This window comes from Melanotaenia boesemani, chromosome 14, assembly GCF_017639745.1.
Source record: "Melanotaenia boesemani isolate fMelBoe1 chromosome 14, fMelBoe1.pri, whole genome shotgun sequence".
NCBI classification, from domain to species: Eukaryota; Metazoa; Chordata; class Actinopteri; order Atheriniformes; family Melanotaeniidae; genus Melanotaenia; species Melanotaenia boesemani.
The window spans coordinates 33,869,795-33,894,386 of NC_055695.1; the positions used below are offsets into that span (position 1 = coordinate 33,869,795).

Genomic DNA, 24,592 nt, shown 5'->3' on the forward strand with positions numbered 1-24,592 from the left:
TTGAGGGAGATCAAACCAGTAGATGAGGGGGTAAAGGCAGTAGATGAGGGGGTAAAACCACTAGCTGAGGGTTGCAAAACCAGTAGATGAGGGGGTAAAACCAGTAGATGAGGGGGTAAAACCAGTAGCTGAGGGTGGTAAAACCAGTAGATGAGGGGGTAAAGGCAGTAGATGAGGTGGTAAAACCAGTAGATAAAGGGGTAAAACCACTAGCTGAGGGTGGTAAAACCAGTAGCTGAGGGCGGTAAAACCAGTAGATGAGGGTGTAAAACCAGTAGATGAGGGGGTAAAACCGGTAGATGAGGGGTAAAACCAGTAGATGAGGTGGGTAAAACCAGTAGATGAGGGGGTAAAACCAGTAGATAAAGGGGTAAAACCAGTAGATGAGGTGGGTAAAACCAGTAGATGAGGGGTAAAACCAGTAGCTGAGGGTGGCAAAACCAGTAGATGAGGGGTAAAACCAGTAGATGAGGTGGGTAAAACCAGTAGATGAAGGGGTAAAACCAGTAGATGAGGGGGCAAAACCAGTAGATAAAGGGGTAAAACCAGTAGATGAGGGGGCAAAACCAGTAGATGAAGGGGCAAAACCAGTAGATGAAGGGGTAAAACCAGAAGATGAAGGGGTAAAACCAGTAGATGAGGGGGCAAAACCAGTAGATGAGGTGGGTAAAGGCAGTAGATGAGGGGTAAAACCAGTAGCTGAGGGTGGCAAAACCAGTAGATGAGGGGTAAAACCAGTAGCTGGTGGCAAAACCAGTAGATGAAGGGGCAAAAACCAGTAGATGAGGGGGCAAAACCAGTAGATAAAGGGGTAAAACCAGTAGATGAGGGGGTAAAGGCAGTAGATAAGGGGGTTAAACCACTAGCTGAGGGGGGTAAAGGCAGTAGATGAAGGGGCAAAACCAGTAGATGAGGGGGCAAAACCAGTAGATGAGGTGGGTAAAACCAGTAGATGAGGGGGTAAAACCAGTAGATGAGGTGGGTAAAACCAGTAGATGAAGGGGTAAAACCAGTAGATGAGGGGGCAAAACCAGTAGATAAAGGGGTAAAACCAGTAGATGAGGGGGCAAAACCAGTAGATGAGGGGGGCAAAACCAGTAGATGAAGGGGTAAAACCAGAAGATAAAGGGGTAAAACCAGTAGATGAGGGGGGCAAAACCAGTAGATGAGGTGGGTAAAGGCAGTAGATGAGGGGTAAAACCAGTAGCTGAGGGTGGCAAAACCAGTAGATGAGGGGGTAAAACCAGTAGATGAGGTGGGCAAAACCAGTAGATGAAGGGGTAAAACCAGTAGATGAGGGGGCAAAACCAGTAGATGAAGGGGTAAAACCAGTAGATGAGGGTGGCAAAACCAGTAGATGAGGGGGTAAAACCAGTAGATGAGGTGGGCAAAACCAGTAGATGAAGGGGCAAAACCAGTAGATGAGGGGGCAAAACCAGTAGCTGAGGGCGGTAAAACCAGTAGATGAGGGGGCAAAACCAGTAGATGAAGGGGTAAAACCAGTAGATGAGGGGGTAAAACCAGTAGCTGAGGGGTAAAACCAGTAGCTGAGGGTGGCAAAACCAGTAGATGAAGGGGCAAAACCAGTAGATGAGGTGGGTAAAACCAGTAGATGAAGGGGTAAAACCAGTAGATGAGGGGGTAAAACCAGTAGATGAGGAGTAAAACCAGTAGCTGAGGGTGGCAAAACCAGTAGATGAAGGGGCAAAACCAGTAGATGAGGGGGTAAAACCAGTAGATGAGGGGGTAAAACCAGTAGATGAGGGGTAAAACCAGTAGCTGAGGGGGCAAAACCAGTAGATGAAGGGGCAAAACCAGTAGATGAAGGGGTAAAACCATTAGATGCGTGGGTAAAGGCAGTAGATGAAGGCGTAAAACTACTAGCCGAGGGTGGGAAAACCAGTAGATGAAGGGGCAAACCAGTAGATGAAGGGTTAAAACCAGTAGATGAGGTGGGTAAAGGCAGTAGATGAGGGGGTAAAACCAGTAGATGAGGTGGGTAAAGGCAGTAGATAAAGGGGTAAAACCAGTAGATGAGGGGGTAAAACCAGTAGTTGAGGTGGGTAAAACCAGTAGTTGAGGTGGGTAAAACCAGTAGATGAAGGGGCAAAACCAGTAGATGAGGGGGCAAAACCAGTAGATGAAGGGGTAAAACCAGTAGATGAGTGGGTAAAGGCAGTAGATGAGGGGGTAAAACCAGTAGATGAGGTGGGTAAAGGCAGTAGATGAAGGGGTAAAACCAGTAGATGAGGGGGTAAAACCAGTAGTTGAGGAGGGTAAAACCAGTAGTTGAGGTGGGTAAAACCAGTAGATGAAGGGGTAAAACCAGTAGTTGAGGTGGGTAAAACCAGTAGATGAGGGAGTAAAACCAGTAGATGAGGGGGTAAAACCAGTAGTTGAGGTGGGTAAAACCAGTAGTTGAGGTGGGTAAAACCAGTAGATGAAGGGGTAAAACCAGTAGTTGAGGTGGGTAAAACCAGTAGATGAGGGGGTAAAACCAGTAGATGAGGTGGGTAAAGGCAGTAGATGAGGGGGTAAAACCAGTAGATGAGGTGGGTAAAGGCAGTAGATGAAGGGGTAAAACCAGTAGTTGAGGTGGGTAAAACCAGTAGATGAGGGGTAAAACCAGTAGATGAGGTGGGTAAAGGCAGTAGATGAGGGGGCAAAACCAGTAGATGAGGTGGGTAAAGGCAGTAGATGAAGGGTTAAAACCAGTAGATGAGGTGTGTAAAACCAGTAGTTGAGGTGGGTAAAACCAGTAGATGAGGTGGGTAAAGGCAGTAGATGAGGGGGTAAAACCAGTAGATGAGGGGGTAAAACCAGTAGATGAGGTGGGTAAAGGCAGTAGATGAGGGGGCAAAACCAGTAGATGAGGTGGGTAAAGGCATTAGATGAAGGGTTAAAACCAGTAGATGAGATGTGTAAAACCAGTAGTTGAGGTGGGTAAAACCAGTAGATGAGGGGGTAAAACCAGTAGATGAGGGGGTAAAACCAGTAGATGAGTGGGTAAAGGTAGTAGATGAGGGGGTAAAACCAGTAGATGAGGTTTGTAAAACCAGTAGTTGAGGTGGGTAAAACCAGTAGATGAGGTGGGTAAAGGCAGTAGATGAGGGGGTAAAACCAGTAGATGAGGTGGGTAAAGGTAGTAGATGAAGGGGTAAAACCAGTAGATGAGGTTTGTAAAACCAGTAGTTGAGGTGGGTAAAACCAGTAGATGAGGTGGGTAAAGGCAGTAGATGAGGGGGTAAAACCAGTAGATGAGGTGGGTAAAGGTAGTAGATGAGGGGGTAAAACCAGTAGATGAGGTGGGTAAAGGTAGTAGATGAAGGGGTAAAACCAGTAGATGAGGTTTGTAAAACCAGTAGTTGAGGTGGGTAAAACCAGTAGATGAGGTGGGTAAAGGCAGTAGATGAAGGGGTAAAACCAGTAGATGAGGTGTGTAAAACCAGTAGTTGAGGTGGGTAAAACCAGTAGATGATCTACAACACACCAGCTGTAAGAGCTTCATCTGCCCTCTGAAACGTTTGTCTCTCGTAACATAACGTTAAGCAATCGTCTCTCTTCCCTCCACTGATCAGGTCTAATACAAGAGCTGACCTTCCGACTGCAGGTCCTGTGTCAGAGCCGGTTACCTTGGCAACGCATCACAATGAGAAATATTAAATAGTCCACTCAGCTGCTTCTTGTGAAAAACTTAGGATTTTACTGGTAAAAAAACAACATTAACACATTAATAATTTATTTAATATTTATTTCTTTTGCAAGTGACCATGGTATAAGTAGGATAATGCCCTTCGAGGTGTCCATTATCATAAATTAATGGACGAAGCGAAGACCATTAATTTATGATAATGGACACCTCGTCGGGCATTACCCCTTACTTAATTCAATTTAAGAAATCCAATCAATGATATTAATTTGTAGTTTGTTTCATTATTATGAAAATATTTATTTTCATCTTGATTGTCTTTAATTTACTCATTAATATATTTGATGATAAATTTCTAAGCATTTCTTTCAAGTATTCTTTTCAAGTAGTTAATGGTTTTACTCATATTTCACATTGCCCTTACAATAAAGATATTAATGTACATTTATGTGATTTACCTTTAGTGGGGCATGAAGTATGCGTATCACTGAAAAACGATCATAACGGATGGTTTAGTCTCGACAGGGAGGTGTTTGGTATCACCCATCCCCAGAGAATGGCTGCATGCTAGCTTCGTTTAACAAGCCTCCAACAAGGCCGTCAAATCCTTCTTAGGGTTGTTTATTTCTCAATTCATTTATTTTAAAGGGACAATATTGCACATGAAACATAAGTAAAAATACAAAATGTGTACATGAACAGAGTTAGCCTGGCAGCTAATTAGTTTCTGTTGTCCCTCAGCAGGTCACAGCTAAACTACAATATTACCTGAAGTGCTGACCATTAGCGCTAAATGTTGTGTAAATGCATGGTTTAAGGTGCACGTTTCAGGTGGATGAGATTGGAAAGCAATATTAGAAATACACAATAAGATCAGTATTGCTTCATTTTAAGTAAGTCTGACCCAAGGAAACATCAAGGTTATCATTGATTCTCTTCTTCATCTGGCCATGTCAGAGCTTCTTTTACCCGCAGGCTGCAACTATTCTTATTTATTTTATTTAAATGATTTTCTGTCAGTCAAATTGAAAATAAATAAAAAATAAAAAAGACCAGACAATCCACAAAATCTGCAGCACATATATCTACACAAGCTACAGATGTAAAACTACCATATTTTCCTAATCCCGAGTGTTTTCTATTGAGAACTTCTTATCATGAATGTCTGATGGCTAGGTTAAACTCTGATGTGGGTTATCTGTAACCAATCAGCTGTTTGAACATGTGGGAGTGTATGACAGAAGACAAATGGCTGATTCATTATTTCTTAAAGCAGATACTCCGTGACTGACTTGTTTTCTTTTGACAGATTTTAATTTAGTCCAAAAAGATTTTATTGACAATGAAAACAGTTTAGTTGCACCAACATTTCACCTTATATAAACTGAACAGCATGTATAAAAATGTGTGATTGAGAGCATGGCCTGGATTGCTTGTAACAGAAAAAGCAACATGTGCTCAGCAGCAGCTTTCCAGGTTTCTCCTCCTGCCAGCAGAGTGCAGTGCTTCCCCGGACCTGCTCTCGGTTATACTGTCAGCATCTCCTGGCCCCACATTGCTTGTGACAAGCATATAAATGTTATGAAACAGAGTGAAAAGGCCTGCATGAGCTGGGCTTTGGACCCTGAACCTTGTCCCTCTCACCACTGAAAGCTCATCCACACAGCCCGCCTCCTTTCTCTGCTCCACAGAAAGCAGTGTGGGTGATAGTTCACCGTGTCCACCATGAAATACTGTTTCCTCCACTCGCTCTGTGAAATATTAAACTTAACCTGCTCCATTCAGAGATCAAAGTTTACTGCCAAGAGCAGGAGACAGTCTTTCTATTTTTACATCTTACAAAGGATATAAAAAGCTAAAAATGAGAATTATTTCCAAATAATTTATTAAACCTTATTGAGAGTCTGTACAATTCAAGTGGGGGGAAAAAAACAAAAGTAATTTGTTAAGAAAAAAAAATACAAACAAGCAAACAATAAGCTCGTTGCATAAATACTCCCTTAAACAAAAAGTGTAGATTTAATCTCAACATTCATCCGTTTTTCAAGGGATCTGAAGCCAGAGTAACTCTGAAACGCCGCCTACCTTCAGCTCGGTTTATTTGTTTCTGTAATGAACAAAAGCACATTTTATTTATTTATTTATTTATTTATTTATTTATTTAAAGCATTAAACCAACACATAGATAGATAGATAGATAGATAGATAGATAGATAGATAGATAGATAGATAGATAGATAGATAGATAGATAGATAGATGCATCTCTGACATCGATGCATCGAGTCTGAACAACCGAGAAAGCCGGAAGTAAGCAGGAAGTGTAGTTAGCTGTCAGCAGGCAAAGTTCATATCTGCTCGTTTGTCCTACCTGAGACACTGTTTGTTCACCTTCAGTCAGAGCAGGATGCATGAAATTCAGACATTAAGGTAAGAAGATTGAAACGTGGTTTAGCTGCGATGTTTTCACTGAGGGCGCCGAACGGGTTCATGTTGCACCAAGCTAGCTTGGAAATGGACTAAGTGTCAAACACAGAGCGTTGTTAGCAGGGTTAACAGTCCCGTTAGCCACAGTTTGCCTGCATTCATGTAGTTTACATACAGTTAAAGACAGTGCGTTAAATCTGAAATATTAATACATATATATATATATATATATATATATATATATATATATATATATATATATATATATACATACATATATATATACATACATACATGTATGTATGTTAGGGCTGCAATGATTAGTCAACGTTGTCTATTGTTTATTGTCGACATTAAATGACAGTAAAAATAGTCGACAACTAATTTACCCATCGACTATTGTCGGTAAGAAAAAAGAACAGAGTGAGACATGGTCTTCTCTATCTCTGCTGAGAGTTGCACAATGGACATGTGCAAAGAAAAAAACTAGAATGAGGCTTCATTTGTTTGTGTGTGTGTGTGTGTGTGTATATATATATATATATATATTCAAAATTATTAATCAGCACCTTGTGAGATTTTATATGCCTGAAATTTGCCTGCCGGCCTGCAGTTATACTGACATACGCTGCGCCAGTATAAAAGTGTAAATGAGTGAATTGTTTCCCAGCAGGTGTGCAGTGGTTGTTTTTCTCTGTACTTTCTAACTGTTCTGCCATTTACCTGTAAGGATTCGAGCCGTTAACACCAGTTCCAGTGATGGATTGGAGGGTTTCAAGGCTCACGCCGTGTTCCAGGAGATCAATAAGAAGCTTCAGGAGGTAAAAGCGCTTCACACAACAGGAAAAGGTGTTCAGTGGTGTGTATTATCTGAGACTGTTGGGGAGAACACCTGGACGAATTTGTAGTATTTTCCTCAGCCTGAGTATCAGTCATATGTGATGTTTGACACGTGTGATGCAGCAACATGAACTCTTGCTGCACATTTGCATCAGTTCCCCAACGTTCAGGGTAGTGTATACATGTCATTTCCAGCTGATGCTGGCTCAATCAGGGAAATGGTTTCCAACACAGCTCTGCTCAGTTACCTCAGAGAGACCTCAGTCACAGCAGATCCATCTCAAGCTCAGTGGCAGAGCTGTCTGAGTGATGGACGTCAGGAAGCTGCAGCACGGGGGCGGTCATGCAACTTACACGCGTGCTGAAAAACAGTCAGATAGATTAAAATGTAAGTACGGAGCTTATATTTATCGGACAGAATCTACCACAGTTCTGTGTTTAAACTGTAAGTCATTATGAGGGAAGAAATGTTTGTTTCTGCTCATATTTAATATTTACCAGCGCTTTATTTAGATTATTTAGCTCATGGACAAAAAACATCTGTGTGATGAAAACCAACATGTGTGAACTGTAAACATGATGCAGGCATGATGGGAATTCCAGTTTGTGGTAATTGGTGAAAAAACATGAGACTGCTGATCTGCTGCTCTCAACCATCATTTAACCGTTATTGTTTCCGAACGCTTTGCCTCTGTTGTTGTCACTGACGCTTCTGTGCTTTCTGCAACCACGACGAAACTTAGACGTCGGCTCCAAACTGGTCTGTACCGGCATTTATGGCGAGCCAGGTTCAGATGGATCAGGTTCAGATATCTAACAAGTGTCAAGATTAAACAACAGGGCGTCTTTCTAAATCATTGCTGCTGTGCAGATGCTGGATCGACCGGTTTACCTTTTAGGAGCCCCGAATGTGTTGAAGGGAGATTATGAACAGGTTGTAAATCACAGAACAGAGCAGCTACTCTAACCAGGTGATAGAAAGGATTTATATGCAGGGGCGGGCCCAGAAAAGTTCTGATGAGGGGGCCAGGCAGGGGTCACTGACCAGGAAAAGAAGGCACAATGAGATTTTCTAATCTTTTTTAAGGCCTAGATTTTAGTAAATAATTGGCTGAAGCTGTCATCAGATGTAAAAACAAGCTGCCGTTTTAAGTGTTGATGTAGAACATGTAGAAGTGCGTTACTGCTGCCGCAGTCGTGCTGTAGATCTATAATTCTGTTAAACTTCATCTTCAGACAATCACAGTTTCAGCCTTTGTGAGCTTGACAGAAGTCTGATCGGATGTATTGATCAGTGATGGATGTTCCTCCATCTGACGTCAGCTGACTGCTGGCTCGGCTGGACTGAGGCCTCCCAGTACCGTACCGCTGCTGGTTACTGGTCACGTTCATCTGTGTGTGTGAGTCTAGGTTTAGACCGAGCTGTTAAAGTGCCGACCCTGCAGCCGTACCGTATCTGATGATGCTACCAGGACCAGCCTGATGGAAAATGATCCTGATCTCAGGTCGGAGTCAGAGTGAGAAATGAAGCCTTTGGGCCGGTCAACATGGCCGCTCCAGCACACGGAGCTGTAGCATATTCACTCTGTCAATGACAACAACTTTATGTTTGGACATTAAAAGCTGACGTGTGAGGACCGTGTTGTAGGCACGTGGAGTTTTACTATCACCAGCTCTGTTTTCTATTGCTGTACTATAACCACAGATCTGGCTCTGCCAAAGGCAGCTCAGAGGTCACCACGCTGACTTTTATAATCATGTCTCCCACCGTTTAAGGCGCTAAGCGGTTTAGAAAACACAGTTTTGGTGTAGAAACAGTGGTGGACTCACCAGGGCGCTGCTGTGGAAAAAGGTGTGACGTGTTCTGTGTGATGATATGGTGCTGAAAGTTCAGAGCTACAGAAAGTCCGCCACCATCGCCGTAGAAAAAAGAAAAGAAATGCTTCAGTAATACCTGCTCCAGATGTTTCAGCTCAGACTGAAAGCAGCTGAGTTTAATATTTTCTATGAAAACACTGGAAAACGCATCATATGGCATAGGGATGTCCCGATCCCAATATTTTTCACTTCCGATCCGATCCGGATACCTGATTTGAACATCTGCCCGATACCAATTCCAATCCGATACCGCTTTTTAAATAAGTGTTAATATAGTTCTATGGATGTACTACATAACCAGGCCATCTAAAAATCATGCATCAAACTATGAAACAAATATTTCAATCCCCAAAAGGAAGAAATGCTCACACCATAAATAAAGATTTGTAACACTGCTGCTTTTTATTAGCTTTTAGCAGCAATTACAGGGTCACACAACCATTCAATGTGAAAACAAAATGTAAACATTCATTACAAAATCCAACTAAAAAGGGCAATCATATAGACTGTAACTTCAATAGGTACCAGAGATATTTAGCAGCAGCGGATGCTAGCAGCGGCAGTCTGGATTGGTTGACTTTCCAGTACAACAGTGGACTGTCTGAACGCAGAATATTTGGCTCACTGAAGTAAGTCTGAACTTCAAAGCATGCAGTAGGGGTAGCTGACTCTGTAACAGCTGTGCATTCATCCAAGATTTCATTGAAAATGCTTTCAAGTCAACTACAGTGTCCACCTTCGACCTTTGGAGTCTTCTTTGCAGGCTCTGAGGCTACCGACCCAGGTGAGGTCCCCTCTGTCGGTCTTGAGGCTTCCATCTTTTTTAACTCCCCCATTAATGCATTTTTTCCACGCCTTGAGGTTTCTGCATTAGTGAAGAACCTGGATAAAAATAAACATATGTAAGATTTCAAATTAATGTACCTTAACACACAAATGGGATATATAAAGTGAACTTAATAGACATCATACCTGTCCTTATATCTTGGATCTAGCAGTGTAGCAGCAGAATATAATGGCTCAGATTCCACATCACTGAAACGTCTGTCCACAGCCTCAAGCAGGGTGGCCTTCATGGTCTTCACTCCTGCGTCTGCGGGGTCTTTTCGACAAAGCGCTCGTTTGAGCACACAGACAATGGGGATGACATCAGATGCACCGTTACGGTTTTTTCAAGTAGGCCCCACTGGTTTGCGGTCAACATGGCTGGAAGGTCGTTCTATGCACACAGAACCCGTTTTTGAGCGATAAGGCTCTGGATCATGTAAAATGTGCTGTTCCATCTTGTTCGTACATCTTGCTGAAGGCGCTTGACTGGCATATTCAGTTCCACCTGAATGTCCTCTAGGCGTGAATATGCAAGCGGGGAATGCTTGAAGTGACCCACTATTTTCCTGCCGGCAGACACTGCATCATTTATGCTACGCTGTGCTAGCAGTCCCTCGTTCATAACAAGTTGCAAGCTATGTGCAAAGCACCCCATACCTATGATGCGTTACCTACTCGTCACGTGACAGGTACTGCGGCCTGCTCGCCCACCAGCCCGTCTCTCCGGGTTTAGCAAAACAAAGTTAGGCCAAATGAATCGGATCGGACATATTAAATTTTTGTTGTCAGATATCCGATCCTAGCATTTTGTACAGTATCGGTCCGATACCGATGCTGAATGTCGGATCAGCTCATCCCTAATATGGCACCACTGACTCGTTTAGTCACAAACCTAAGATGTTAGGCATGTACGGAGCGTGCTCTACACGTAATCAACACGGCTGTCCTGCTGGAGGTGAGCTGTTCATTTCCAAACCTCTGGCTTTCCATTGTCCCTTTAATAACCTGCTATAAAAATAACATATTCTATATATATAACTTACCAGATAAGTTGTTTCTCATTTCATTGTAGACAGAGCAGAAAGTAACGCAGCAGTTTCAGCTGATGGATGACTACAAACAGAATCTCACTGCGGTGGTTCTTGATGTTTTTAACAGAAGGATTTTATTAGACTTTCTGCTGTAGCTGCAATAAGGTCAGATTTTTCTATTTGCATTGAAACATCTCATAAATAGAGAATTATCCTGGCAGTCAGGCAGCGGCCCAGAAATGTTCCTAAACATCTTCTGATGTGTTGGTGACCAGAGGTCTGCAAGACGAGGCTGGATGTTCTCTTATCCAGGTAACTTTAGGGTTTCACCCAGCGGGTTCACTTCCAACCGGGTAAATCACCATGGTAACTTGTGCTGAACCGGCTCTGAAGCAGGCTATGTTCTGGATAAGAGGTCAATAGCTACGTTTCCTTTACAGGTTTTTGCAAAATAAAAACAATATTTAAAAAAAATGCAACTGTGACCTGCAGGTGTTTCCATTGGATGGTGTTTGGTAGGGCGGGTTTAAAAAAGGATTTGTCCATTTTAATAGGTTGAAATGAAATAAATCCTTTATCACTTCATAACACTTGGAGATCGATTTTTTTTTATATGTCCTCATTTCCAGTAACATGACCCTACTGTCACGTGACTTTCCGAGACTCGGTGAGATATAAGCGTATACACACACACAACTGGTTTCCTGTGTTTCCTCCGTCCAATCAGCTTCTCTTACCGTGACGATGTCAGGTTCAGATGTTTCATTCACCAGTATTGATTACATCCATCTATAAAGTCTTTTGCAGCGTATTACCGCTCACATTAGCAGCTAACGCTAAGACTCATCGTAACAGCTAAAGCTAACGGGCGCCATCACGTTCAACAACAGGAAGTGATGTCACCACGCACATGGTTTAAAATAAATCCCACATGGTCATTTAAAGCCACATTTTCTCTAGAGCAGATGTACACTTCAGCCTTTTACCAAACAGGAAACAAGTCTGATGCTATTTATCTGGTTTCCATGACAACGTGCCATAGCTGCTCGCTGTGTGTATGGCAGTGAGTGCACACACACACACACACACACACACACACACACACACACACACACACACATACGTGTTTCCAATACCAATATTTAGGTTTTGCGCAATTCGGGGGTATTGGAAACGCACCTACTGAGTATAAAAGCACCACCCTCCTGACCAACCAGTTCTCTTGAAACAATGTCCCGCCCATCTTTAGGAGACTTCGCCCACGTTGGTGGTGCGGCTTGTGAGAGGAGCGCTTTGGAGAGTAAGAGTTTTAGGGAGAGATGCATCGTGTGATGACAGAAAAAACGCCTTGTCACTGACCGCTTCGAATATGTTCATGACTTGTTCCAAGCCCGTTTAGCTCCACTAGGTTTACACCTGAAAGAAATGAGGGTAATAATGCTGGTCACACATGGCAGAACTACAGAACCATGAACTCATGGAAAAGCACAACTACTCATGCCATCATGGGCAGGGTGCGAACCACAGGGGAGCTGGGGGAGCTATAGCTCCCCTTAATGAAACATGAGCTCCCCTAGACACAGGATTTATGAAATGTTGGGGGAGCTATATAATACTGACAATAAAAATGTATGCTGATTGCTCACAAATTCACTGTAGCCTAAAGTATGACTATGGATGCTATAATTATTGTGACCACTGAAGCGTGGTGGCGCTCCAAGTTAAACTTCCTGTAGATCTACGTTAAATACAAAATAAAAGAAGTAAATGCGTAAAAGGTAAGGTAAGACCTGCTTTAACTATTTACAATATGGGAAACTATCATTGCTCATTATATTGTGTATGGCAAGCATCGCTGTGTACGTGTGTGATATGTGGGGAATATTAACTATGTAAGTTGATCTTTGCAAAAAGAGTGGTAAAAATTTTTTTTGCAAGGGACATTTGCACCTGTTATGTATTATTGTTGCATAAGAGTTGTTAACCAATATGTATTGGTACGCTTATGTTCTGTGGGGCAAGCTGTAATATCAGCTGGCATCATGTTCTTACTTGCCGAAAAAAGATAGGAAATGCAAAAAAAGCGGCTCCCCTAAGCCCACGGTATGGTTCGCACTCTTGATCATGGGGAGGAATTAATAATTAACACAAACACGCTCGCAAGAGGGGACTGAGCCTAAAGGCCTATAATACAAGGATATATTGGATTCCTGAAGGAGCCGAGGGGTCGTCTATGACAGTGTTTGTGGAGAAATTGTTACGGGATACCGTGGAGATATCCCATACCACTGAACATGGTATCTTGTGCTTGCCCGAGACCACCTGGAGACAGAGGTGACAAGTCGAGATTAGTAATAAAGTTTCTCTGCTATACTGTTGAAGAGGATGTTCTGGGTAAAGGGGAAAGGTGTTTTTCAAGGAGAGAAGGATCGACGTTGACCAGGAATTCCCCCCCGGCAATCCTGCAAAAGTGGAAAGATTATTCTGAGGCGAAGCGGTACTAAAGCCGCAGAATATCCGCTTCCAGAACTCGTATTCTATGAGGACGAAACAAGGACGTACGAGACGGAAGACATGAAGGACAGAGGACTCTCCATCACCGTGGCTACCCCGAGGAAAGCTACCGGGGTAACGGTGAAGAGACCAACGGTGGGGTGGGGGGGGGGGGGGGGGGAAGAGCGAGAATGTCAAGAAAAACTGCACACAAGTTTCAACCTCTGCAGGAAAAACACGGACTAACGGTCGCTTAGCCAAGAAAAAGAAAGAAAAGGGTATGAATTATAGCTGTAGGTATGAATAGCTCTGTCCACTTCCTAAATAACTTGTGAATAAATAAAAGAGTGATTTAGAGATTTTGCTTTTTTTTTTTGAATGGACGGAGACCAGTGTTGTTGTTTTGGATGCTGCTGTGGGGCTCTCAACCCATCAGTAGAAGAAAGTTTCCTCCACAGCTGGATGGTAGCTCACGTGGAAGAGACCCCAGCCTTTTGTTTTATCTAATGTAGACATGCTTTTTTTGGTTTCTTTATTTTTTCTTTTTTTTTGTTTTGCTTGTTCAGGAAGTAAATCTGCTAAATCATTACTTTCATTACAAATCAGTATATATGGCTAGTGTCAAAGTAAGATTTATTTCCAATAATGTTAACGGGTTTTTAAATTCTATTAAACAGAATAAAATGTTATCTAAAACGAAGAAAGAACATGTAGTATTTCTTCAGGAAACAGGCTTTTTATTCCTCTCATCATATAGATCAGGACCAGGAGAGGAGTTGCCTTACTCATCTCCAACAGCTTAAAATTCTAAAGAGTATTTGAAATGACTGCTAAAGAAGGCAGATTTGTTTTCGTTAGGGGTTGTATTGATGGTAAATCAGCTACTTTAATGAACATATACGCACCTTCAGAAAGGGATTATTTTCTTTTAGAAAGTGATAAAAATTATGATAATGGAAACAGAAGAGCTGCTGCTTTACAACCTGAGCCGGAGAGTTTAACAGTAACCTCTAGAAAACAGCCCTTACATAAGACAGTGAATGCACCTGACGAGGCAGGTTTAATAGATGTATGGAGAACAAAATATTTTCTAATAGAAGAGGTTATACAAACTACTCTGCCCCACATTCCCAATGGATCGATTACTGTTTGACATTCGGGACGGATGAAGATAAAATCAGGGAATGTGAAAGAGGAACAATAGATTTAAGTGATCATGCACCCGTCTACCTACCCGTCGACTATTTTTAAAACCAAGAAACATTACATGGAAATTTAATTCTAGTTTAATAAATGATTCTCAATTTAAAGAACAAATTAGAAGAGAAATAAATTTATATTTAGAATTTAATGATATCGCTATGGTTTCACCTCCCACCTTGAGGGAAACTTTAAAAGTCGTACTGAGAGGAAAAATCATAGTATTAGTGTCGGATCTAAATCACTGAAAATACTGGCTTGGAAATTAAAAAAAGGAATGGCCAGAAAATACAATCCAAAGATGTTATAGATCAGATAGAAAAAATCAAACTAAGGCAACTGTGTAAGTATTAATGCTGAAAAAGCTTTTGATTCAGTAAACTGGGACTTTCTCTTTAAGGCTTTAAACAAATTTGGCTTTGAAACAAAATAAGACAAAGTGGGAACAGGAAGGAGGGATAAATATAAAAGGAATGGACAATGATGCAGTCATAGCTTTGGAATGCACTAGTTTACAGAAATGGAGGGAATACAATTTAGAAATGTTTAATAAGATTCTTTACTGCACCATCTCAGAAATCCCACTATGGTGGAACAACTGGGGAGCTGGAGGAGCTGCCAATAATGAAAATGTAAAACCATTATCATGTCTTCTGGGGCTTGCCCGCCCATTAAAGACTATTGGGAAGGGTTGTATAAAACACTGAAAGGTATTTTCAAGGACCTGAGATTTTGTGACTTTAAAAGCATGCATCCATCCATCCATTCATCCCTCCCTCTCTCTCCCAGTGGGACGTGCCTGGAACACCTCACCAGGGAGGCGTCCAGGAGGCATCCTAACCAGATGCCAGAGCCACCTCATCTGGCTCCTCTCGATGTGGAGGAGCAGCGACTCTACTCTGAGCCCCTCCCGGATCACCGAGCTTCTCCCCCTATCTCTAAGGGAGAGCCCGGCCACTCTGCAGGGAAAACTCATTTCGGCCGCTTGTATTCGCGATCTTGTTCTTTCGGTCGCTACCCACAGCTCTTGACCATGGGTGAGGGTAGGAACGTAGATCGACCGGTAAATCGAGAGCTTTGCCTTTTGGCTCAGCTCCTTCTACAACTCCACTTTATTTATATAGCACTTTTAAAACAACACAGCTGACCAAAGTGCTTTACACCAAAATAAGACAAAACAGTAAAAAGTATAAAAACATAGGATCAGCCAATAAAACCGTATTTACCAGCACCGGAACTAGTGTTAAAAGCCAAAGAGAAAACATGTTTTAAACAATGATTATAAGAACAGCAGGTGAAGAGGGGTCCTGAAGACGTGGTGGGTCCAGCTACAGGAAAGGCTCGGTCACCTCTAAGTTTCCTCTTGGTTGAGGGAACGGTTAAAAATTTGCGGTCTGCTGACCTGAGGGAACGTGACGGCGTGTATGGTTGAAGGAGGTCTGACAGATATTGTGGGACAAGACTGTGGAGGCACTTAAAAACAAATAAAAGAATTTTAAAATCGTTTCTAAAACAAACGGGCAGCCAGTGAAGGGAAGCAGAGACCAGAGTAATGGGCTCTCGTTTTTTAGTACCAGTTAAAAGTCGAGCCGCTGCATTCTGGACCAGATGCAGCCGATCGAGGAAGGCCTGACCAAGCCCAGCGTGAAAGCATGGGTTAAAATCTCGAGATGATGCAGATAAAGAAATGGTTTAACTTTAGTCAGCTGTCTTAGCTGAAAGAAACTAGACTTGATCACTGAGCTGATTTGTGAGTCAGGTCTGAGGTTACCATCTAAGCCCAGTCCGAGGTTTATTGCTGTAGGCTTCAAATAATCAGTCAAAAACCAGGTCAGCTGGTCCCTTGTAGGCATCAAAATAGCAACACCTCAGTCTTTCTGTCATTAAAATAAAGAAAATTAAAAGACATCTAAGCCTTAATTTCCTCTATACGACCAAGTAATGGTTTTGCTGAGGATGCACTTTTTTTCAGAGGGAAATAAATCTGGCTGTCGTCACCATAAAAGTGAAGAACATGCCAGGCTTTCTAAGAGCTGCACCGAGAGGGAGCAAGTAAAGAGAAAAAAGAAGAGGTCCAAGAATGGAGCCCTGAGGAACTCCACACATGGGAGGAGCAGAAGAGGACTCTGCAGCTCCAATCTGGACCATAAAGCTCTGCTCGGTTAAATAAGATCTCAGACAATTTAAAGCTCCACCCCAAAAACCAACACTTCTTCTTCATCATGTGTACTGGTTTAAACGATTTAAAAACTAAATTTGTTTCTTTTGAAGAGGTTACCGGTTGAGTTTCTTTTTAAATAATTGATATATTGTTCAGCTTGTATTGTTGCTTTAGTTGTCTTGCTAATAATTTCCCATTCTTTTCCCTACCTTGATAAAATTTTGTCCTAAGCCTAGATAAGGCATACTCAACCTTTTTATCATAAATTTCATGCAGCCTATGTTTTAATTTACAGATAATTTGGTATTTATCATTTGAATATGGCCTCGCCAGTTCCTTCTCTAATTCATGGATTTCCTTATCTATTTTTTTTTTCTCTTTCTAAGTTTTCTTTTTTAATTTTTGTGGCATATGCAAATGCAATTATCTTTCCTCTTATGTACAGCTGCTCCTCATAAAATTAGAATATCATGAAAAAGTTGATTTACTTCAGTAATTCCATTCAAAAGTGAAACTTGTATAATGTCGACATTCATTCCTCATAGACTGACATATTTCAAATGTTTATTTCTTTTAATTTTGATGATTATAACTGACAACTAATGCAAACCCCAAATTCAATATCCCAGAAAATTAGAAAATGACTTAAGACCGATACGAAAAAATTCTGGGTTGGATTCATGGATGGATGAATTGATTCATGGATGGATGAATTGATTCATGGATGGATGGATTGATTCATGGATGGATGGTTGGATGGATAAATAGATAAAATATTGATTAAAATGCCAGATTAGCAGTTTTTCAGGTGCCATGTACGTATAAACCTGTTATGACTGAAAAGTCTTTGTTTGTAGGAAGGGGAGCAGTTCGTGAAGAAAATTGGTGGAGTTTTTGCCTTTAAAGTTAAGGATGGTCCAAACGGACAGGATGCAACTTGGTTTGTGGACGTAAAGAATGGCAAAGGCTGCGTTCACAATGACACAGGTGAGCTGCTAACATCTGGAACATCACAAGGCTTGTTTACCTGGGATTCCGAAAACACACATCTGTAATGCAGAAGTTCTGTTTTCCTGTGTGTCCTGCAGATAAAAAAGCTGACTGCACCATCTCCATGTCAGACACCGATCTGCTTGATTTGATGACGGGGAAGATGAATCCACAGACGGTGAGTCTCCAGCCACTGTGGAGGTGGAGGCAGCATTGAAAGAGCTTCATCTCTTAAATGTTTCTTTTGCTCCATCATGTCAGCTGGTGAGGTTGCAGGTTATGGACTTAAAGCCGATGGATGATCAGTCAACTCCTGAAATGACCAAAAGAGCACATGTGCATGCACTCAGAACAGAAATAATCCCAGTAAATGCAACGTTCTTCATGAATCTCGTTGTTTCTGACAAATTATGTTCCTGGATTAATTTAACATTAGTTATCCAAAAGTTCCCAATAAACATAGTTTATATCTTATCATCAACCAATTTCAAACCATTTTAATTAATATTAGTCCAGTGGTGTTTTATCTCTGTATTTATCTCTGTTATTCCATATCCTGCTTCAAGGAGGATAATTCGCCCGCTTTCACTAAAAATAAACATTTGAGCTTTTTGAAACGTGCTTTAAAAGATCTACATATAAAATACAAAGTTTTACATTATTTTTTATCTTCACATGGCAGCTCGGTATCTGACTAGTTACTGCCATCCTAGTGGGTCCTGCCACTGTTTACAAGTTTCCTACACACAGCTTTGCCTCATGTACAGCTGCTCGTCATAAATGAGAAGATAATGAAAAAGTTGATTTATTTCAGTAATTCCATTCAAAAAGTGAAACTTGCCACAGACTGACGGACTCCATGCCACGCCGCATTGCTGCAGGAAGTCAGACAAAAGGAGCCTCGACTAAGTACTGAGTGCTGTACACGCTCATACTTTTCATTCTCATACTTTTCATTCTCATACTTTTCATTCTCATACTTTTTATTCTCATGCTTTTCATGTTCATACTTTTCATGTTCATACTTTTCAGTTGGCCAACATTTCTAGAAATCCTTTTTTTGTATCAGTCTTAAGTAATATTCAAATTTTCTTAAACACTTAATTTGGGGTTTTCATTAGTTGTCCGTTTAAATCATCAAAATTAAAAGAAATAAACATTTGAAATATGTCAGTCTGTGAGGAATGAATGTCGACATACAAGTTTCACTTTTTAAATGGAATTACTGAAATAAATCAACATGATCGTGATGTTCTAATTAGATGACGAGCACCTGTTATATTTGGGGAAAAGGATTGCTATATTTCACCTGTTTTGGTTGGGAATGTCTTCCTTGTATTAAGTAAACACTAATTTTCTCCTTTGGTTCATAATTAAATCATCAAACTCAGAACTGACCTCAAGATAAATATGATAGATTTATAGAAAACACTTTACTTTGCAAATATGTGAAATGAAGCACTTGTGAAGCCAAGCAGAAGTTTCCTAAAACATTTTGTTGCTTCGTTAACTCTCCACCTCTTCATGGATATAATGTTGTGTTCAAAATATTTTAAAGCATTTAAACCACAGTTTCTGTCCAGGTTATTTATGCTGGAAATTAGTTAATAATGATAAATTTCTCAAACAACAAAGTCTCTTGGCTTCATCTTGTAGGGATCCTTGTCTGAATGTGTCCAGTTTTTTCCGTCCCTGTTTCTGCCCCGTCCCTTGAAATGATGCAGTATTGAAAAAGGAGGGAAAAACCACAAGGAACCAATAACAATGCTTGAATTTGTTGCATGACTCAGGAAGTTGTACTGAAACCCTTTTTGGTGGATTTAAACGAAAACAGCTTTGCTGTTTTGCTCCACAAAAACAGTTTAAAAACATAATTTCTTTCCTTTTCTGTTTGGAAACAAACATTTTCATACTACAAGGGGAGTAAACCCTTGTTGTTTATAGTTTACTATATGTAATTTTGTGCTTAGTTAGTGAAAACTTGTGAAAATCTAGCTGTTCCCCTGATGGAAGATTGCATGTTGTCTTCAGGCAGCATGAACCATGATGGAATCAACATGGTTGCATGAGATGTTGGTGTATGTTTAGGTTTATTTAGTGTTGAAAAGCAGAACATTCATGATAATTTGGGTCTGATTTATTTTATTTAAGAAAGATAAATGTGATATATTGGGTGCATTGTGAGCTGGGCGGCTGCCAGAGGCGGGACCCTGGCGGTTTGATCCTCGGCTGCAAAAGCTAGCTGTAGGGATGTGGAATGTCACCTCTCTGGCGGGGAAGGAGCCTGAGCTGGTGCGCGAGGTTGAGCGGTTCCGGCTAGATATAGCTGGACTCACCTCGACACACGGCTTGGGCTCTGGAACCACTGTCCTTAAGAGGGGCTGGACCCTCTTCCATTCTGGAGTTGCTCCTGGTGAGAGGCGGCGAGCAGGTGTGGGCATGCTCATTGCCCCCCGACTTGGCGCCTGTACGTTGGGTTTACCCCGGTGGATGAAAGGGTAGCTTCCCTCCGCCTTCGGGTGGGGGGACGGGTCCTAAATGTTGTTTGTGCTTATGCTCGGTGCATGCAGCAAATAGCTGGGGGGGGGGGGGGGGGGGGGGGGGGGGGGGGGGGGTGTTGGAGAGCACTCCTTCCAGGGACTCCCTCGTTCTGCTGGGGGACTTCAATGCTCACGTGGGCAATGACAGCGAGACCTGGAGGGGCATGATTGGGAGGAACGGCCCCCCTAATCTAAATCTGCTTTGTTGTTGGACATCTGTGCTCGTCATGGACTGTCCATAACGAACACCTTGTTCAGACATAAGAGTGTCCACATGTGCACTTGGCACCAGGACACTCTAGGCCGCAGTTCGATGATCGACTTTGTAGTCGTGTCGTCGGACTTGCGGCCAGATGTCCTGGACACTCAGGTGAAGAGAGGGGCGGAGCTGTCAACTGATCACCACCTGGTGGTGAGTTGGCTAAGATGGTGGGGGAGGATGCCGGTCAGGCCTGGCAGACCCAAGCGTGTTGTGAGGGTCCCCTGTCAGAAAGAGTTTCAACTCCCATCTCTGGCAGAGCTTCAACCGTGTCCCGGGTGAGGCGGGGGGCATTCGAATGGGTTGTGTTCCGTGCCTCTATTGTTGAGGCGGCCAGCCGCAGCTGTGGCCAGAAGGTCATCGGTGCCTGTCGTGGCGGTAACCCCTGAACTCGTTGGTGGACACCGGCAGTAAGGGATGCCGTCAAGCTGAAGAAGGAGTCCTATCGAGCCTTTTTGGCCCGTGGGACTCCTTCCAGAGGCAGCTGATTGGTATCGGCGGGCTTTGGCGGTCGCTAAAGCAAAAAATCGGGCATGGGAGGAGTTTGGAAAGGCCATGGAGAATGACTTCTGGATGGCTTCGAGGAGATTCTGGTCCACCATCCGGCGGCTCATGAGGGGAAGGCGGTGCTCTGTCAACACTGTGTACAGTGGGGATGGGGGGCTGCTGACCTCGACTCGGGACGTTGTGAGGCGGTGGAGAGAATACTTCGAAGACCTTCTCAATTCCACCAACACGTCTTCTGATGAGGAAGCAGAGTCTGGGCTAGCTGGTGCTGGCTCTCTTATCTCTGGGGCTGAGGTCGCTGAGGTGGTTAAAAAGCGCCTCCGCGGCAAGACCCCTTGGGCGGATGAGGTCTGCCCAGAGTTCCTTAAGGCTCTGGATGCTGTAGGGCTGTCTTGGTTGACACGCCTCTGCAGCATTGCGTGGACATCGGGAACAGTTCCCCTGGACTGGCAGACTGGGGTGGTGGTCCCCCTCTTCAAAAAGGGGGACCGGAGGGTGTGCTCCAACTACAGGGGGATCACACTCCTCAGCCTCCTTGGTAAGGTCTATTCAGGGGTGCTTGAGAGGAGGGTCCGTCTGATAGTTGAACCTCGGATTGAGGAGGAGCTGTGTGGTTTTCGTCCTGGTCGTGGAACAGTGGACCAGCTCTACACCCTCTTCGGGGTCTTTGAGGGGACATGGGGTTTTGCGCAACCAATATACATGTGTTTTGTGGACTTGGAGAAGGCATTCGACCGTGTATCCCGGGGACTCCTGTGGGGGCTACTCCAGGAGTATGGAGTGCCGGACTCGCTTGTACGAGCTGTCCGGTCCCTGTACGACCGGTGTCAGAGCTTGGTCCGCATTGCCGGCAGTAAATCAGAAACATTTCCAGTGCGTGTTGGACTCCGCCAAGGCTGTCCTCTGTCACTGATTCTGTCACTGATTTTGTTCATAACTTTTATAGACAGAATTTCTAGGTGCAGCCGAGGTGTTAAGGGGATCCGGTTCGGTGGCCTCAGGATTGGATCTCTGCTCTTTGCGGATGATGTTGTTCTGTTGGCTTCATTGGGCCGTGATCTTCAGCTCTTACTGGAGCGATTCGCAGCCGAGTGTGAAGCGGCTGGGATGAGAATCAGCACCTCCAAGTCCGAGACCATGGTCCTCAGCTGGAAAAGGGTGGAATGCTCTCTCCGGGTCTGCAATAAGGTCTTGCCCCAAGTGGAGGAGTTCACGTATCTCGGGGTCTTGTTCACGAGTGAGGGAAGGATGGAGCAGGAGATGGACAGGCGGATCGGCGTCTGCAGTGATGTAAACTCATCGGTCTGTCGTGGTGAAGAAGGAGCTGAGCCAAAAGGCAAAGCTCTCGATTTACCGGTCGATCTACGTTCCCACCCTCTGTGGGTAGTGACCGAAAGAACAAGATCGCGAATACAAGTGGCCGAAATGAGTTTTCCCTGCAGGGTGGTCGGGCTCTCCCTTAGAGATAGGGTGAGAAGCTCGGTGATCCGGGAGGGGCTCAGAGTAGAGTCGCTGCTCCTCCACATCGAGAGGAGCCAGATGAGGTGGCTCGGGCATCTGGTGCGGATGCCTCCTGGACGCCTCCCTGGTGAGGTGTTCCGGGCACGTCTCACCGGAAAGAGGCCCCGGGGAAGACCCAGGACACGCTGGACGGACTACATCTCTCGACTGTTCACCAGCAGCTGGAGGAGGTAGAAACTGCACTCAGCTTAACCGATAACAGGAAGCTAAATGCTAAGCTAACTGACCAGGAGGGGAGACGCTGCCCCGTTCGGCTGATTGGGCTCCCAGAGGAAACCGAAGTTCCACAACCTACAGAGGCTGTAAGGAAATCTTCTCTTCCACACCCGAACTGGACCAGGCTCACCGCAGCACAACTCAAACCAAAGCCAGGACTTATCTTCTGCTTCCACCACTTCCACAGAAGGGAACGTCTGGTCCAGCGAGCTCGGAGAGGTGCGCTGCTAACCAGGGTCATCCAGAGTTTATAAGACTACTGGACCAGAGAAGCGATATAAGAAAGTGATGTCCAACCTTTACAAGATGGGATTGAAGCCATTTCTCCTGGCCCTCCAGCCCTCCCATCACCCAGCAGGACTCCGGTCAGCGGCTGAGGCCGAGCAGTTCATCCCAGCATAAACCCTCCGGACTGTTTACTGATCAGCTCTGTGGTTAAAATATAATTAGACATGATCAGTGTTTGCTATGTGCAGGTATTAAAACTTAAATATAAGTGGAAATCACATTATTATTAGTATTCTCCTTTTTTATTAAACTTTTTTAAATTTTTTTAACGTTTTCATTTAATTCTATTAAAGTTATTACTCACGCCATATTAAAAATCAGCATTTGGTATTAATTCAGCAAAAGAACCTTAATTTGGGCATGTAGATACCTTATCACAGCGGTGAACTGAATCCACCAAAAACCACTTTATCCTCCTTATTTCTGAAGATTCGGACAGTTTTCTATCCTCACGTGCAGAGGCTGCTGCAGGATGACTCGTATGATTTAACACACCATTAACCAGTCGTCGCGACTGGCCCAGTAAACTGTTATGGGATTTATTAGTACTCATATTAGTACTCGTTATTGGTTAAAATGTCTTTGTTTAATTAGTCTGTGTTAGACATAAAACACTGCAAACATTTTTCATGTGTGAGTGGAAGTAGAGGGATAAAGGAGCGCCGGATCCTTTCAGGAGGCTTCAACCTCAGAGAAAACAGTCTCTTAAAATGCTTAGATTTACTCCTTCCTGATTTCCCTCTTCATCCCACCAGCGTTCGTGTGTCCTTACCACGCTGCTTCCTGACATGTCGTAAGCCTTTGTTGTCATTGCCCCACTTTTCCCTGGGTTGGGTTAATCTCTCACGGTAACTTAAAACCAGCAGCGTGCAGTTCTCTCTAACACAGATTGCAAGCTGTCCTGATGACATGTTTTTCTTCCCCCCACTCTCTCTGATTCCCAGGCATTTTTCCAGGGCAAGCTGAAGATCACGGGAAACATGGGTCTGGCCATGAAGCTGCAAAACCTGCAGCTGCAGCCGGGCAAAGCCAAGCTGTAGAGGAGCTGGAACCTTGATCCACAGAGTTTCACAGCCAGTCTGGCTGAAAGAAATTCTCCCCACCAGACTGAACCTGTTTTTCTTTTAGCAGCCTCACCAGTTTAACTGGAGAATAACATAGATGTTATACTAATTTCAAGTCCAGTTTTCAGTAACCTAACCTGATCATGAAATCTTTCCATCTATGATATCTGGTAAAGTTCAGAGTCCAGCTGCTTGATGTTATTTCCACCATCGTAGACCCAGCAGTCTAAGTGCCTCCTCGTCTCAGACGTAACATAGAAATCATCTGATCACAGTGTTGTCATTTTCTGCTGCGCTCTCACTGTTGTGATGATCTGTGGAAACTTTCTACACAATAAATTAGTCTTTGCTGCACTGCACTGGGTCTGTCTTTCCAGCTGTTGTTTCTGGTTGTAGATCTCAAGCTTTCCTCCCAGTGACGTGTTTCTGAGCCTTCTGCAGCCGTAAAAAGCTGAAACACTTCCTGTTAAATGCTCCAGAAAACGGTGCTGAACAAAATGCTGCTCTGTTTAAGCTCAAAGCTTCTTGACCACTCTCATACATTATTCAGTTTATAGATGTTAAAATGGAAATACTGGCCAAGCTTATGGAGTGAAAAAGCTCCTGATGCAGAAACATTTTACTTCACCTCTCCAGCGGTGCGGTGACCTGATTCCTGACTGCCACACTGTAGTTTCCCCTCAGACATGGAGGATGGTGGCA

General features: G+C 43.3%; 1 protein-coding gene across 1 annotated transcript; it reads left to right on the forward strand.

The window, feature by feature from the left end:
• Positions 1-5,928: 5,928 nt before the first annotated feature.
• Positions 5,929-24,244, forward strand: scp2b (sterol carrier protein 2b). The gene is made up of 5 exons (XM_042006468.1): positions 5,929-6,077; positions 6,805-6,895; positions 17,363-17,492; positions 17,594-17,673; positions 23,771-24,244. The coding sequence occupies exons 1-5, from the start codon at positions 6,055-6,057 to the stop codon at positions 23,864-23,866; spliced, it is 420 nt and encodes a 139-aa protein (XP_041862402.1). The 5' UTR covers positions 5,929-6,054; the 3' UTR covers positions 23,867-24,244.
• The last annotated feature ends 348 nt before the right edge of the window (positions 24,245-24,592 follow it).

Coding starts and splice junctions, on each gene's coding strand:
- scp2b (XM_042006468.1), top strand. CDS start 6,055: ATGCATGAAATTCAGACATTAAG. Junction 6,896..17,362: donor TCAATAAGAAGCTTCAGGAG/GTAAAAGCGCTT, acceptor CTTTGTTTGTAG/GAAGGGGAGCAGTTCGTGAA. Junction 17,493..17,593: donor CTGCGTTCACAATGACACAG/GTGAGCTGCTAA, acceptor TGTGTCCTGCAG/ATAAAAAAGCTGACTGCACC.